The sequence below is a fragment of the Protomyctophum parallelum genome, assembly GCF_964188405.1.
Source record: "Protomyctophum parallelum genome assembly, chromosome: 21".
Lineage (NCBI taxonomy): Eukaryota > Metazoa > Chordata > Actinopteri > Myctophiformes > Myctophidae > Protomyctophum > Protomyctophum parallelum.
In genome coordinates, this window is record NC_139713.1 from 24411066 (window position 1) to 24429015 (window position 17950).

The following is a 17950-nucleotide window of genomic DNA, read 5'->3' on the forward strand; positions in this document are numbered from 1 at the left end:
CACTCGCCCACTGATCCAATTAGCTTGGATGGGTTAAAAACAGGACACATTTTCAAACCTAATTCCATATTGTGCTGATCAGAACAACTATTGACAAACTATTAGTGACTGACTGACTGACTATTCTTATACCAGTGTTTGTGCCAAGTTTTGGTGTGGTTTGGAGCAATGGTGCACCTTGCAAGTCCACCCCCCTCAAGGCAAACATAGGAATAACTTTATAAACAATTGAACTTGAGTTTTCATATAATTAAAAACATAAGATTATTTGGCTAATATCCCTCACATTATGTTTCACTAACTCAAAACTCAAAAACAAGAACAAAACTAACAATATGAGTCATTATAACTTAAATATTGTTCATTGTAACTTACATTTCCTTGCAGAGAATTCCAACACGCTGGTTTTCTGAAAGGTTGCGTTCCTCAGAGAGACTGAGCTCCTCCTGATGTTTAGAGTTCTGTTGCTTCAGAACATCAAGCTGCAGATGTCACAGATGAAAAAGAGAGATCACAAAATGTTACAAACAAATAAAATACAAAACAAAACAAAACAAATCCCTGGAGGATAAATATCTCATTAACACAAACCCTCGCTGTATTGAAATTGGATACACACTGTAGGTTTAGAGCCAGTCACACTGATAAAAAGACAGGAAGCGGAGCTGGAGGTAGCAGAGACTAAAAAGTTGAGGTTCTCTCTGGCCCCTTTTCCACCAAAAGAACTTTGGTTCAAGAACTGGTTCCGTTCTAGATTCTTGGAACCTTGGTGCTTTCATGTAACCCGGCATCCATTTTTTGGTTCCAGTTCCGAACTTTTAAGATACTGAACAGAGGGTATAGTATGTGTGTGACATCATCATCATAGCCGGAAGTTATGCAGGAACGCCTACTGAGTGGCAGAAAACTACTTACTGGCCTTGAAAAAATAACTGAACCGGTTCAAACCCGGTGGAAAAGGGGCATCTGGGAATAACAAGGATGGATAGGATCAGGAATGAGTACATCAGAGGGACAGCACAGCATCAGAAGTTTGGGAAATAAGACTGAGATGATTTGGAAACGTACATAAGAGGGATAGTGAGTACATCGGTAGAAGGATGCTGAGGTTGGAAGTGCCAGGCAGGAGGCTTATAGAGGAAGACCAAAGAGGGGATTTATGGATGTACTGAAAGAGGACATGAAGTTAGTTGGTATGAGAGAAGAGGAGGACAGAGAGACAGGGTGAGATGGAGGCAGATGATTTGAGGTGGCGAACCCCTGAAGGGAAAAGCAGAAAGGAAAAGAATACTGTAGGTTACAATCTATTTGTTTAGCAAATTACCACCATAATATGCTGTTACAAAACTTCTCATTTGTAATAATAATAATGATTTTGTCCTTTTATCACCTCCGCACAAATTGTCAATAATATCATGCCGCCATCTTACTGCCAACCCGCGATTCAGTCAAATGTCCCTTACTGCCGGCCGTAGAAAAGGCATCATTTATTTTGAAAACCCTGAAATCCACCCCATAATCGGCCATAACTAATCTGGTGATCATCACTTTAAAAGTAATCAAAAGCGTTATTATAACCGCGAGGCAGCGCCAATTATTTATAAGCTCTTAAGCACTGAAACCTAGCGTCACATTTCTGTGGGGAACACTTATTGAAAAACACGTTGTTTCAGCATAAGAATAACAACAACAATAACATAAGAATCCTGTCAACTGTGGGTTTAACCATTTAAACCTCAGACAGTGTCTGAATTCTGGGGAAAACTCTCGCAGTACAAGTACAAGTACAGTAGGTCACATTTTAATGTAGAGCAAAAACTGAAAAGAGAGCCCTGAAGAACTCCGGATCAACCATATAGGGTTTAATTAACAGTTTTCCAAACAGCTTCTGTTTGGCAAAGCAGACAAAGAAATTTGAGACATCAAGATGTATTCAATATAGGCTACTGTACCTCTCCATTTATAAATAATAAAGTGGTGAATAATGCAAGCAGCAGAGTCTTCACGTGTCTGTTCCAACTGCCGACTGTTTCATAGACACATGAAGATCTATGATCTCACCAGCTCTAACGTAGAGCCAACAAGGGACAATAATTAATGTAAGACTAAGAATAAATTATAGATTCCAAATCATCGCCTTCTTTGTAGATGGAATGGGGTTAAAATAATAATAATCCACATGTACCAAAATCCAACATATACTGTAGGTCACATGCCTTTATTTTTGCATTGTACATTAACAGTTATGCTCTGTCTGGAGAAGTCCTTCTCCGTGTTCAGTTGTATTGTCAGCAGTGGTGTAAAAACTATTCACATTTTGTAGTTTATCAATGTACAGTATCAATACTACAATTAAAAATGAAAAAATAAAAATGTACTTGAGTAAAAGCACAAAAGTATTGGTATCAAATTGTACTTAAAGTACCAAAAGTAGAAAGTACTCTTCATACAGAATGTCAAATTATTTAGAAAATAGCAGATGTACAAGATCACAATGTGTCGCATTGCGAGCTTGTAGATCGGCTATTTTCAAATTGTTGAAGTGTTTAATGTATATTTTGTAATCATAATCAAAGTAACTAGTAACTAAAGTTTTCAAATAATTGTAGTGGAGTGGAGGTACAATATTTGCCTCTGAGATGTAGTGGAGTAGAAGAAGTAAAAGTATTGGAAATTGGAAATACTCACGTACAAGTACCTCAACATTGTACTTAAGTACAGTACTTAAGCAAATGTACTTAGTTACTTTCCACCACTGATTGTCAGACTGGTCTGGGTAAATCTCCAACTAACAATATGTTTCGCTCATTCAAACCTCGTTAACATTACATTCCATGGTCAGCAACAATAAAGCTTTGTATTCCTAGTTGGGTCCTTAACGTGTCATTTTAATAAACTGACACAGCATCCAATGTGTGGATAGGACAGACGTCTATGTCACATGAACATACTAAACATGTTCCTAACAATGTATCATGCACAGAGAAAGAGAAAGAGTGAGTTGAACTAAATACATAATATAAAATTAATTCATAATTAAACTAGACATGCAGTTTGCAATAGGCTATAACATTAACATACTAAACATGCACAATGACTGATCTTTCTGCTGTTTTTGGTCAAGGTTAGTACTGTAGGTTACCGTCTAGCACCTCAGCCAAAAGTAGTCTACTCTCTACTGAATGCAGCCTCACACAAATTAGACTGGGAAAGTCATTACATGCTCTCAAAATAGCCCAATCTACAAGCTCACAAAGCGTTGCAACATGACATGTTTTGAGCTTGTAGATCATCTATATGTATGACGTGCAATTGAATTCAATTGAATTCATCTTATGAGAGTTACAAGCACACAAATACGAACTATATAAAGTGGCATGGTGCACTGACTGCATTCCAGAAACTTACATACATGTCTGTCATAAAGCTCTTTTAATTTTATCATAATTAAATGGGTTTAGAGTTGCCACAAGTATTACATAAAGGTCTAATAGCAATTATTTGAGATAATCACAACTATTTTGTCATAATCGTGTCCATGTTGAAAAATGGACACGATAACAAAGCAGAAATAGCAGATCTACACGTTTAAAACGTGTCACTTCGTGACGTGTTGTAAGCTACTTTTAACATATAAAATGTATAAACATTGCAGTAATTTCTTGGTATATTTCAGTTATTTGTCATATCTGCCCTGTGCATTTTTTCATTACGAAGCCTAAAAGGCAAACATAAATGTAATTTCTATACTGTTCCAATTTAAAAAACAATTAAATCGTGATTATTTGTGTGACAATTAATTGTCAACTTAAATGTGCAATCGGGACAGCCCTGAATGGGGTTCCCGATAAGCTGAAGACAGTAGAAACAACATTGAATTGTACCTGGTACTGAGGTGAGAATCCCTGACGTCCATCCTATCCTACGGACTCTGCTCCCCAACCTCAACAAACTGTTCTCCACATTCTTTCTTTTTTTCATCAATCACTGCACCAAAAAACAAGTGTGTTGTAACCACTGTTCCTCCATCTATAACAACACACACGCAAAGTGACTAACGCAAGCCTGGCATCAATAAACCATCAGCCCTCATCATCCCCAGTCATGCACGGCGCCCGAGAGAGAGAGAGAGAGAGAGAGAGATGGAGGGAGAGAGAGGGAGCATGTTTGCCTTTGAGCGCTCTCTCCCCCATTGCATTAAAGAGGCAACGCTCTTTGATTATGTAAGTCCCCCAGCCCGATAAGCTCCTCCTACACTCCCCCCCCCCCCTGCAGCTGTGTGTGAGACATATGCACACACCCGCATGGCACGTGCGCCACAAACAAACGTGCGCCGTCCTTCATTCACTATCGCTCACCACCATATACGCAAATTGATCCTGCCATCAAACACCAGATTTAACCACTTAAGATCTATTAAAAATAAATAAAATAAAAACAGCAGATCTACAAGCTCAGCCCGCATGTATTCGAAACATTTGATGATTTTCGCCTATAATGGCATGCCCCAAAAAGAGGGAGGCCAGTTTGAAAGTGGTCACATCATCATCTCCGTCTGCACTACCACATTGACAGCGTTTATGTGGACCAGAATATTCCATATAATATTCAGAATGACAGCTCAATCAGAATAAATTATCTGAATATTCCACTAATATTCAGAATGACAGCTCAATCAGAATATAAATGCCACATCAGTTGGAAGAGAATAGTCCAATCAGGTCCGATCGGAAGGAATTCTCTCATTCTGGTTGAGAGGGGCGGTTTAAATATCCAGATCAACATGTAAACACTTATTCCAATCATTTATCTCTCTGGTTGGAAAAATTACAGAAATAATCAAAATAATAAAAGTGTGATCGACTTTGTCAAAAAGTTATATTCAAATTAAATACTTTGAGGTTTGTAAATGAGGAACACCTTTCTTCAGTGTCCATATCTCCGATCAGAATGTTTATTGTGTGGTATTTATAATAAATAGAAAATGCCACAAAATAGCCCAGGAGAGTTTCATGTCCACAGTCAATAAAGCAATGTTCTGCCCAGCCAGGCATCCACCTCTCTCTCTCTCTCCCCCCCCCCCCCCCCCCCCCTCTCTCTCTCTCTCTCTCTCTCTCTCTCTCTCTCTCTCTCTCTCTCTCTCTCTCTCGCACGCACGCACGCACGCACGCCACTCTACAGTTCACTTGTCATGTACATGATTACATCACAGCCTACGGCTAAATGCCTACACACAGACATAAGAGCATCCCTGCACATGCAGCATGTGCCACTACAACATGTCCCTGCTGTCGAGTGGAAAACCTTGTATGTCCAAACCGTTACTAACTACTACTATTAATTATTAGTTAGTTAGTTGAATTGCATATTGTCCACTAATATAGCTCCAGCCATATTCAGAGGAACTTCTCTTTTATTGCTGGCTGTACGTTAATGTTTTGAATACAAATCAAAACAAGCGTCATCATGACAGGAATGCTCTATGCAAATAAATAATGAAATGGAATGGAATAATGAAAAAGTTATACAGAACACATGTATTAACAAACAGCCTGAAATGCATAATGCGTGTCCCTCACAGTTTACACTGCGTGTGCACAACTGCACGTGTGTGTGTGCGCGCGCGCGCGCGCGCGCGTGTTTGCGTGCATGTGTGCATGTGTGCGTGTGTGCGTGTGTGTGCAGTGTACACAGACAGTATATATACCGTAGTTAGTGTTGTCTGTATGTATGTATGTAAGCCAGCGGAGCCTGGAAAGCAGACTTTAAACCGATGATGATGATGTCTGTAGTGTACAGTATGTATGTCTCTAATCTCCCATTTGCATGGCTGTCATGAGACTGACCATCTGGATCCCACACAGCCACCGGGAGGGAGCGGGCGGTTCTGAGTGGATTTGGAGGGCAGAGAGATTCAAATATATAGATGACATTCCGTAGATTCACACTACAGAAATGGCGCATTGGAGCATCTTATGATTAATCAAGTGATTGTGTTCCCGACTTGGACTCCTCATGCATTGAAGGAAGCATGAGGTCAGTCCGTTGCTCTCCCCAGGTTGGCTGGGGGAGTGTAGCGCCCAGGATTACATTGGACAATTGACACTGGTTGAAAAAAGGGTTACAAAAATCCTGGGATAAAAAAAGAAAAAAAAGATTAAAGGTGAAACATAAGAAATGAAAGCGGGAGGAAGAAGAAGAGGATGAGAAAGGACACCAGCCCCTGCAGCCATTCACGCCAGACTGACTCAGTGTGACAAAATAAATCTAAGTCATACTCAGCCTGCGTGATTAAATGAAATGCATAGTAACCTGGGAGGTTATCCTTATGCATAGGCATACAAATGTGCATTGGTACAGAAATGCAACCATGCATATAATAGACTGTAGTGTAGCCATACTATTTACATAACACTCACAGCAGGGCTGAAATATTCAAAGAGATAAACCCTAAACCAACATGTCCATAAAAATGGGAAAGAATCAGAGAGATAAACATTTTGTTACCACCTCGCTCGGACTCCTCTGGTGCGATATCCTAGACAAATATCATATTACAAAAGTGACGGGTCACACTCAGAATATCAAGAGTGAGTTAACAACCATGTTTCAGCTATGATCATGTCATTTGTAGCCTAAAGACAAGAAATAATAAAAAGTTAACTCACTCTTGCCATTCCAAAGAACCAGAGAGACCTTGATATGAAGTGTAACATTCATGCTCATAGAAACGAGCACATGACAAAGTATTATTCATAAAGTATTATTCAGATCCCCATTAATGCTCTTCCTCACCTGACTCTCCAGCGTGTGCTGGTCGTTGGTCAGTCTCTGCGACGTCTCAGTGGCCTAAGGAACCATGGACAGACACATCTCAAAGTTAACATTACACATTCACAACTCTTTGGATTCCTGAAGACTCTTATGACCAAACTCCACCAAATGTTTCATTCAACAGTTACATTTTCACAGAACAACAATGAAGAAATGAAGAGTGTGTACTGTGTATATAACCTATATAACATAAGTGTTATGCAGTTGGAAAATATAATGAAGGAGTATTACATGAGAACAGGCCAAACAAGTATTCAATCAATCAATAATATCCTCACAAAACGCCTCTAAATTGTGTTCCTTACTGTATGTTGTTCTTCATAATATCCACTAGACTACAGTAGATGGCAATAGCAAGGATTAAAGCTCTGATATTCAGCATCTGGTAACGGGGTGATGCTATTCTGAATTGTTTTGAAATTCTGGGTCTGATCCTGGAACTGTATGACAAACTACTGGATTTAAAGATCTGATCTCCGATCAGACAGAGGTGAAACGTTCGGAACGGGGTGGCGTTCTAAATCATTGTTGTCGGGCAGAAACTTCGTATCTCAGTATTTACATTTACAGTATTAATTACAGTATTTACAGTATTACAGTATTTACTTTTACATTTGTGGGCCCTACCTGTCGCGAAAGTAGTGAAAATATCTGATATACAAGCTCATGTAATGTTGTGAGCTTGTAGACAAAACCTCACTGTAGTCACTATAAAACCTACTTGTTTTAACTGGTCTTGGATCTCTCTCTCTCTCCTTCTCCCGGCTCTCTGCACTCTGGGTTTGGTTGTCTATACAGTAATAAATAGAGTAAAACCTACTTGTTTCAACTGGTCTTGAAGCTCTCCCTCTCTGCTCTGGCTCTCTGCGGTCTGGGTTTGGTTGTCCTTAATCGCCTGCTCCATCCTCTTCTCCAGCTCTGAGAGAACATAACATAACATAACATAATGGGATGAATCCATAAATGAATAACTTCATATTGCACTCAGTGGCATAAAAGAACATCATCTTTTTTTAACTCAGGACCCAAAAGATAAATTAGACCCAAACTAGTAAAAAAAAAAAGCAGATCTAAAAGCTCGAAACGTGTCGCTTCGTGCCACATTGTGAGCTTGTAGATCGGCTATTTTAAACATTTGTTTTCTAATTTATGGAAATTCTTTGATTTATCTTTATTTGTTTTTAATTAATTAATTGTAATTCCCATTTTTGGGGAATGTTATTTTTTAATGTTGTGAAATAATAATAATAATAATAATAATAATAATAATAATAATGAAAAACAAAATATATAACAAAAAATATTGGGGATTCTAAATCCACTGTTTCCCAAACACTGCGTCGAGACCCATGTATGGGTCGCACACAAATTCTTCATGGGTCGTGACTCGGGAGTAAATAGTTTAGTTTCCTTCATTATATATACTAGCCCTTACCCGTTGTGAGATATTTCCCCCCCCCCCCCCCGTGGGGGGTACTGCGCCTGGTGCGTTTTTAATTCACTAATAAATTCATTAATAATCATTAATGTGTCAAATCAAAAAAAGGGCTTCATTACGCCCTCCATATTCATATGGTCAATGCCAATGAGGAGCTACGGCAGTGTTTCTGACACACAGACACACGGACAGACATTGTTAGAATTATAGTATGATGATGATGATAGTATGATGATGATATTAGGCTTAAACAAAAACAAAATCACAACTTCAAGTATTAAATAAAATGAAAAATCTAATAATTCCCATGAATAAATAAATAAAGTAGAAAATAGCAGATCCACAAACTTGTAGATCTGCTCAGTCATTTCACTAGTTTGAGCTAAAAGGTTTGGGAACCCACGGCTCCAATAATCAATTACCTGCCGTGACCTTTGCTGATCTTCGGTTTTCCTCCTCAGCCGTGTCAACCTTCTGTCTCTGAAACCATGAAACAGCTGCGTGAACACCAGGCAGCTACAGTACACACTTCCTACTACATAGTGAGTAACCTGCTGTCTCCTTCTCTGAGTTGGGAAGCATCAACTACTGTACATCTGCACTGACGTACATACGCACATCCACAGAAAATAAACGCATCTCTAAACTGGGTCAGTGTAAAGAAGCCAAGACTAGACATGTTCATTTAATGAAAATGGGAATTGCCAAGCAGGTCTAAATGATCCAACTTTTAAGCACATAAGCCCTATTTTATTAGCCTGGAATCCAGACTGGCTCGCTACACTCAAAGTTTACTTATTTTTTCTCTCAGTCTGATTTCCAAACATTAACTGTAGGCACTAGGCACATCATTGCTGATTGGTTAGTGCTCAACCAATCCCAGTAGGAAGGGAAGTGACTTGAATTTTACATTGGATCGCTCTGGTCCCACCCCGCTCACAGACCAATCAAAATCTTCAGTGCCTGGGTGACTGAAACCGCTCCTTTCACATAATAGGAAGACAGAGAAAAAAAAGAAAATAATCCACTGTCTGTGTCTGGACTCCAGGATTTTATACTGCGGAAATAGCTGATCTACAATCTACGGCGGAATGTTATCTTATAGCTATGCTATTTTCACTGTTTTTGACAGTGGAAATTGCCCAAAAGGGCAGAAAATGGGGCTGTCGCCAGCTGGAAAGAGGTTAAACACTACAGTAGTGCGCCTACACTGCAGAACAGACAGCTCATCAGTTCGAACACTTACAGTAACTGCAAATCAATAACTTATGGTGTCTTGTGATAGTTAACAAATCGATTACGCAGTCCTCTCTCTGTGTGTGTGTGTGTGTGCGCGCGCGCGCGCGCTGCGCGCAACTGTGTGTGCATGCATGCATGTACTTGTGAGGTACAAATGTCCCCACAACAAGTATAGTAGCATTTGAGAAACAGACATTGTGAGGAAAGGTTTCCTGGTCCCCACTAGAGAAGTGGTTGTTTTAGGGTTAATTAGGGCGTTAGGCTTACAATTAGGAAAAGATTCAGGTTGATTTAATTGGTTAAATTAGGTTAGGTTTGGATTCACGCCTGATTTATATCGAGTTGTGTGCTGCTGTGTCGTGCACCAAAAATAGCAGATCTGAAAGCTTGTAGATCGCCAACAATGGCAGAGATAAAATCACTGTCCATGTGTCTATGTGTGTGTGTGTGTGTGTGTGTGTGTGTGTGTGTGTGTGTGTGTGGCGCGCGCATGTACGCAGCGGCAGACTTAGTGCTGGAGGCCCCCCGTCTGTGGCTCATAAGGGGGTAGATTTTATTTAAGTCAGTGGTTCTCAAAGTGGTTCTTGGAGGGGGCTCCAGGGGGTCCCCAGCAAAATGAGTTCTGAATCAATCCTCAACATATTCAGGTTAACTGGCTAACTTAATCTTGCAAGATTAACCAGCTTTCGTGAAACCGGTTAATCGCTGATCCAGGATATATTAAACCAGGATATCTGTTAAATCCTGGATTAATCCCTAAACCAAGTTTCGTGAAATAGGCCCCAGGTACGGCAGCATAATTGAAAGGAAAGTTTGTTTGTTCGGAAGTTTATGTACCGGTATGAACAAATACATTTTACTCCTTCCTTTTGAGGGTCCTCAATTGGAATGAACAACTGTTCATTTCTATACTGTATATTTAAATAATTTGGGGAAATCTCATGAGGAACCCTGACTGTTGAGTCCACAGGCAATCACCTAAGTTGCCTAGTGGTAAGTACGCCCCTGCGTGTGCGTGCGACGTGCGTACAGTATGTGTGTGCGTGCGTCTCACCAGATCAGTAAGTTGTGTTTCCAGAGAACTCTTATCTTGTTGGACAGACTGCAGTTCTTTCTGTTTGCTCTCCAGATCCACACTCAGCTCACTAATCTGCAGGAAAGTACAAACACAATCAGGGCTCTAACTATCCATTACTTTATTAGCAAAAATGATATCCATTACTTTTTAGATAATTCAAATTAATTAAATAACTAAATTAACAACTAATTTATACTTTGTCACACAACCATGTCTTGCAAAAATAGCAGGGCTCACAACGCACCAACATGTTGTGAGCTTGCAGATCATCACTTTTCACTATTTTAAATTATTTTAAGATATTTCTAGAGACTTTAGTGACATGCCCAATATAGGGATCAATTATTTTATTGATAATTTTGTCAAATTATCGATCATCATGATCAATGATCTCAGACTGTGTCAGGCTTGTGCAGATAAATCTGTAATGTCACAGGAGCACAGTCACACCACAAATGTAATGCATTTAAATGGTTTACGGAAACTTTCCGCCATGACAAAAAGTGACCGACTAAACTACTGTATAAGTATAAGAACATAAAAGGTACAAAATCTGTTTATAGAGAAGCGGACTGAGAACTTTGTAAAATTCTATCATTTTCCTGTGGAAACCCACTCTGCTTTCTTTTTCGGCTGAGTTTTGGACTAATTCTTCTGGCTACACATAAGTCATGTCCTAGTATGAGCGAATAGGGACAGCGGATCAACGTCACGTAATTCTTTGTTTGACCCGGCAAAATCTCAGATGTGTATCTCAAAGAAAAGGATTATTGGCAGAATCTCAGAAAATTAGGCGTTCCCGTTTAAATTTTTTGGTTGTTGCAATCACCTGCACTACAATACTTCACCATATCTTGCTCGATGACAAAATAACCCATAAAAAACCCATAAAATGTGTGTATTTAATGCAATTTCAATGGTAAGCTGAATTGTTTTCACGCCGCGAAGGAATGGCAGACTCGGCCATCTCAAATGTGGTCCATAATATAATTACGTGTTGAAGACATTCAAGTTGTGTTATATATTAAAATGCACTGTACAACCCAAGCTGACCTATATGTTCATGTGAACGCATTAACAAATAAAAAATAACAAATGTCCACCACCGACCCTTTTCTCCTGGGACGTGGCCTGGCTCTTGAGGCTACTGAGCTGCTGCTGGGACAGGGACATGGCGTCCTCCGTCCTCTGGGACGCCCGGAGCCTCAGCTGCATGTCGGCCACCTCCCGCTCCAGCTCCATGATCCTGGAGCGCTCCGACACCGTGGCAACCTGCGGCGGGACGGGACAGGACAGGACAGGACGGGACGAGGGGCGAGACGCGTCAACGACAAGGTGGAGGAGGGACAACCCACGAGAAGAGGCACAGAGAGCAACACACTGTACTGTACCACAGAGCTGGGTTTAAATAGCTTAACCACAAAATTATTCAAAATGGTTTATAAAATAGCTGATCTACAAACTCCCTACATTGTGAGCTTGCAGATATAGGCTAGTTTTCATTCATCTTTTATTTTCTCCTACAGTATGCCCAACACATTGGGATACCAGGGTTCAAGAGGTTAATAGACGTGCTTTATCCTCGAAAATAGCAGATCTACAACCATCGCATTGCGACCATAGCTTGCAGATAGTCTATTTTCGGCATGATACGACACTGTGATAAATTGCAGGGTATGTGATAAATTGCAGGGTATTAAACGAGATTTGTTTTGTTAAATAAGTGTGAAATAGCTGTATATTCTGATCGTCGCTATAGTGTTTGTTCAGTAACACAGGTCTCTTGTTACCGAACACTACTGCATATAGCAATGATTATTGATTACTGTCAGAATGTAGAGATTTACCTTTTTAACACCTGTCTTTGGTGGCCTCGTTCAAGCAGCCCTCTCCAATGGATGAAGACAATTGCAGTACTCAAAAAGTCAAAATGTGGCTTGCTATATTTGTGTATCGCTCTTCCCAATAGGTGAATTGATTGACTCCAACCTGCTATAACCTCTTCTGCTAGGGTTGAGGAAAGGAATAGACTAGAGTCCACACACAGGAATAAATATACACCTGTAATACAGTAACTGTGATTCTGGGTGCAGAATGCAGATGCAGAGTTATAATAAAAGTGCATTCTTGTTCTTAACAGTACATTTACATATTAAAGTAAATGTAGTATTAGGTTTTTTTCCCCAACGTGTTGATCCAGAAAAACACAGATTGAATCTGCAGCCTTCAACAACACAAAAGGCCTTTTCAGCTTCACTATAACAACAATAATATATTGATAATGATATATTATTTTGATATTGTTTCGATACCGATATTGCATTTGGCATCTGGTTTAAAAAAATGACTATCCTTTTTTATCAGGGCTGGTATGGTTGACTTAACTCAATTGGTGCATCCCCCTATCAACAAGGTTTCGATGCTTACAGAACCTTACCATACCTAGTACTGAGCAGACCTGTAAGTTCTGTTGTTCCAATAAAACAATTTGGACAGAGAGCTTGTGTGTAGACTGACTCCAATTACCTCTTCTAAAACCTGAATAACATTGAGGGTCAGGGTGCAAATCGCACATCCTGTCTCATACTTTCACACAATGTCCAAATATAGCAGAGCGGAAGCCCCTTATGTATTGTACATGTGATGGCCTAAATGTGATAATATCCCCCCTGCCCCAAGGGTCCTTGGGGGAGGGTCCCCAGGTCCCAGCTAAATGATTACTAGTTAAATGGGGGGTGGGGGGATCATGGAACCAAATGACAGACCATTTCGGATAACATCATGTTTAACAATAAAACATGTTCTTATATTGGGTTCCTATCAAATGGAGGTCCCATGGCCAATCAAACTAGCAATCACTTGGCTTTGTACAAGAAACCGCTTTTTTCCGTCTACACCAAATCTCTTCGGCTAAAAATAGCTAGATCTACAAGCTCACAATGCGCCACAGCATGATGCATGGCAAGCTTGTAGATCTGGTATTTTTGTCTAACCCCCCCCCCCCCCCCCCCCCCCCAAGAATATGGATGGACAGCCTGCAATAAGCCTACAGTGTGAATCATCCTGACAGACGGTGCTTCTGTGGCTCGGGGGAAGAGGGCGGGCGGGGTTGGTTCAGATATTATTAAGTATTACCCTAGTGTCCTCTAAGTCCCTCTGGAGTTTGTCTGCTTTGGTCTTTTCAAAGAGCAGGCTCTGCTCGAGCTCCTTTACTGTGCCATGCTCCAGTTTGATCTGCGTCTGTTAGTGAAGGAAGAGAGCGAGAAGAAGTAGAAAACAGCAGAAGAACACACTCGCGCGCTCGCCGAGGCGAGGCCACAGCGACATGCTAGCTTTGTGCCGCACACAGAAAGATCGAGGACAACAACACATCATTGACTGTTAAGGGCCATTCACCCTGAGCACTATAACTATACAAATATAGTTTTAAAAATCAAGTGCATCAAACGGTCATCAATATGTCCGTAGCTCCGTACACAGACTAATGTGTCCGTGGCAAAGACTTGGTCGTGTCCGTGGCAAAGACTTGGTCTTGTCCGTGGCAAGTTTGGAGAGACAGGAACATTTTCGATTTTCTGTTTTACTGACCACGTTATTATTTTGATCGTAAGAACCAATGACAGAATGTCTCCATGTTGTCTTCAGAATATGTACAGTTTGACACTGATTTACTATGACCTTATGGCACATTAGAAGTCCAACTAGTACTTGTGGTTCTCAAATGTTTTATTTGCAAGGACCCCCTTAATTCTGAGAGTACAAATGGAACCAAATTGACCTGTAAGGGTTCATGGGATTCCATTTGTACACTCTCAGACTTACAGACCTGTTATGGTCATGCAGGGATAGCTTTCTTAGTGTTTCTGGTGATATTTTTATACACTCATTTTGTATGTCCATGGCAAAAGAATATATATATATATATATTTTGACATAAATGTCCACCACAAGCCAAGATGGTGATGACCCCTGAGTGGATGGCAGAGTTCACGGCACAAAAATGCAATGGTGAATGATATAGTTATCTTTATAGCTAGCTATAGTGCTCAATGTGAATGGCGCTTTAATTCACACGACGCCCATTTTTATGTTACGTCACGAGACCGATTTGTGCGAAAATAGCCGATCTACAAGCTATGCGAGCTTGTAGAACAGCTATTTTCGGTATGCAACTCAGAGAGTATAACTTCAAAAGGTATATTTCACTTTCAAACACGTTTGGGGTGATTTTTTTCATCTACTTTTGCGTGCACACCAGACAGTGTTTAAGTTGCTTGAATTGATTCAGTATTTGACATAGAATTTATCAGACACGCACCCTTCCTATACAAACCCACTGAAACTGTGTTACAATGGTTGTTACGTAGTTTACTGACCTGGCGAAGATCTACTAAGATCGAAATGTTGTCGTTTATTCAATAAAGTAATTCTTTACCAAAATAATGGTGTGCCCTACCTCCTTCTACAATGGAATTGTAATGGAATAGAAAAAACACAGCCCCATCACGAATTAGAAGGACAATATCATCCACCAGTCCAGAACCAAGGACGAGTGCTTTCAATGAATCTAACATGATTAAAATGAAGTTTGACGTTACGTAGGAAGGGAGCTTGTCTGAACAAATGAATATCAAATATCTAAATACTGAACCAAGCACCTTAAAAACTGTCTGGAGGGCACACAAGTAGTAGTTAGTACACGTTCAACCATGTTTGAAAATTTAATATCCTTAGCAAGACTCAAGGGGTGGGAAAGACACACGCACCACCCCCCTGTATGACGTAAGAGAAAAATAGCCGCCATGTGAATGTGGTCAATGTAAGATAGAAGATGAGGAAGTATGGAAACAGACATAATGTATGTATTGCATATGTAATGAACTGTATGTTGTACTGTGTAGTGGCACTGTTATCCGGGGACAGTGGAATAGGGATGAGTATTAATTAAACCCTACAAGAGGCCCAATCCAAACCAAACTCATTCTAAAGTTATTCACGGTAGTATTACTTAGTCTGGTGACTCTTTGTAGCTGCTTTTTCTTTATCATTTCACTTTTCGGCTCACAATTCTCTCCATTTTACGGCCTTCAATTACAATTACATCATTGTCTGTCTTATTGACATTCATTTTCTCCTTCTTTGATAGATGTTAATGTTTCAGCTTCACCCAGCTGCTGGCAACTGCCAACTGAGCTGGTCATGATGAGCCCTTGGGAGGGCCCCAAAGATATATTGTATGTTGGTAACTTGTTCAAATATGTCATGTTATTTAGATTATTGTTTGCTTATTTAGATGATTTGAGCAGTGGCTTTCAACGAGTGGTCCATGAGGCTTGAGGGATTCCCAGGTGGTCCCCAGCTAAATGATGGAGATGTGGTAACCAAATGGACCCTTATACAGTAGATAAGATATTTAACTCTTGAGGGTGTAAAATGAAACCAAATGGACACGTAACCATTACAGGTCCATTTGGAAGAGTTAAATTGTTGTTAAACATCTGCATTTCTTAATTTACAAGAAGTCTACACAATTAGATAATGTAGAAGAATTGTTATTTTGATCAACATTATCTCTCTCCTATGGCAAAGTCTTGGCGAAAATATTCAAAGTTTTGGGTCTGAGAGGCTAAATCTCATCAAATGGTGGTCCGTTGCTCAAATGCCAAATAAATAATGGATACGAAAAGGGTTGAAAACCACTGGTTAAGACAGATGCTGCTAAGTTGGATGTTTACCTGGTATTCTAGTTTCTTTGAAGCGCTACGTACATTGTTTTCTTACTTATGGGACCCTGTCGTTCACTGATTAGGGTTCAAGTCATTTACTCAGATATCACACTCTGGCTAATTCCCTAAATCGTTAAACTGTCAATTATCTTCTATTCCAATGCCGGAAGGGGTAGCCACAGATGGATGATACAACAGCAGTATTTAAAGTATTTAAAAAGGGTGACAGGTCAGGGTGACACAAACAGCACAGACAGGGAGGATGAGATAAAAAGCATACAAACACTTGAGGCAGTGTAGTGGAAATGCGAGGGGACAACCAGATGGCCTGAGAATGAATGACAGTGCTATTGAGAGTCTCCTAATTTATACCCTGTCGTGCGACACCATCCCGTGCCGAAAATAACCGATCTTTAAGCTCACAAGTGGGCTATTTTCGGCACACGCCATAGTTGTACGTCAAAGTATAAATCGGGCTTAATTAAGGATCGCTTTATAAACATAGCAATCGCAGGAGATACTAAAAGCTTGACCAGCATACGGTATTTCGATAAAGCCTTAGCTCTCAGGAATGAGTTAAGAAGTAAGTTAAAAAAAAAGGTCGTCATCATTATCATTATTTATGATAAGGCATAATCAGTGTGCTACGATTATGAACAGCAGCAGTAGGAGCCAGTTAACATTTCAAAGCAGCCTGCAGAAGGAGAGAGAGCGAGAGAGAGAGACAGATAACAGGGAGCCGACGTGATGTCAAGTCACTACTATTTTAGACGAAGAGAGAAACCAGCGGGAGGGAGAGAGAGAGAGAGAGATGAGAGAGATTACGGGAGAGAGAGAGAGACTAAAAAATAAGAATATAACATTGGTTACCTCAAGGTCACCTTTGGTGATGCAAGCCTCTTCCACACGGAACTGCAGGTCCTCCACTTTCCTGTGAAAAAAGGTGCAGTGAGCACGTCTTTTGTTGAAATAAGTGTTAAATACAAATAGCGATCATTGCTATGGAGTGTTTGTCCAGTAAGAGGGGTCTTCCTGTCTCTCCAGTCAGGAGACTGTTACTGAACAATTGTTACCATCATAATGTAGCGTTTTAACATTAACAAAATACTTTTAGATTTAGCCCATTTAGGACAGGAAGCCCTTTTGGGGTTTTTACCTTTCAAGACGTGAACCCCTTTTGGGGTTCTTGTTGCTATGTACAACAACATATATTTTTTGAAATTTTGGAATAAATATTTTCTCAGAAAACTTAGGTCAGGATTAACCCAAACATAATCACTTAAGGTCCCTGCACACTTGACGCGTTTTTGGATTTTTAGCTGCGTTTTTCCGTCGGTTTTCCAAAAACACGTGTGCAATCACCTTTACAGTAGGTCCATATAAATCTGTTTAATTGTCATCTATTTGGGAAATAAGTTATTTTTTTGCCCTTAGTTGTTATAAGTTGCCCCACACACTTGTAGTCCCTGTCACCGCTGACCCCTACAGTTTGTCATGAAGGAGGCTGTGGGTGAGCATGTGTCTACAGACTCTACACCGATACATACAGTATGAAGTCACTGTCTGGCCGCTTCTTTCACCTGACATGGAGGAGATTCACCGGGAGCACGTAGAAAAGCCATACGAACATGCTAT

At 40.2% G+C, this 17950-nt stretch overlaps 1 protein-coding gene across 3 annotated transcripts in view; it reads right to left on the reverse strand.

The window, feature by feature from the left end:
* clip1b (CAP-GLY domain containing linker protein 1b) overlaps positions 1 to 17950 on the reverse strand; it is a 40142-nt gene that overhangs the window by 10958 nt on the left and 11234 nt on the right. For 2 of the 3 annotated variants that reach the window (XM_083793541.1, XM_083793540.1), the window contains exons 9-16: positions 17186 to 17246; positions 13725 to 13829; positions 11700 to 11861; positions 10566 to 10661; positions 8695 to 8752; positions 7655 to 7752; positions 6796 to 6849; positions 376 to 482 (exon numbers count right to left, since the gene is read on the reverse strand). In XM_083793541.1, the coding sequence (XP_083649667.1) occupies positions 376 to 482; positions 6796 to 6849; positions 7655 to 7752; positions 8695 to 8752; positions 10566 to 10661; positions 11700 to 11861; positions 13725 to 13829; positions 17186 to 17246 (741 nt within the window). The remainder of the gene's footprint in view (positions 1 to 375; positions 483 to 6795; positions 6850 to 7654; positions 7753 to 8694; positions 8753 to 10565; positions 10662 to 11699; positions 11862 to 13724; positions 13830 to 17185; positions 17247 to 17950) is intronic. The other variant, XM_083793542.1, reaches the window with a different exon arrangement.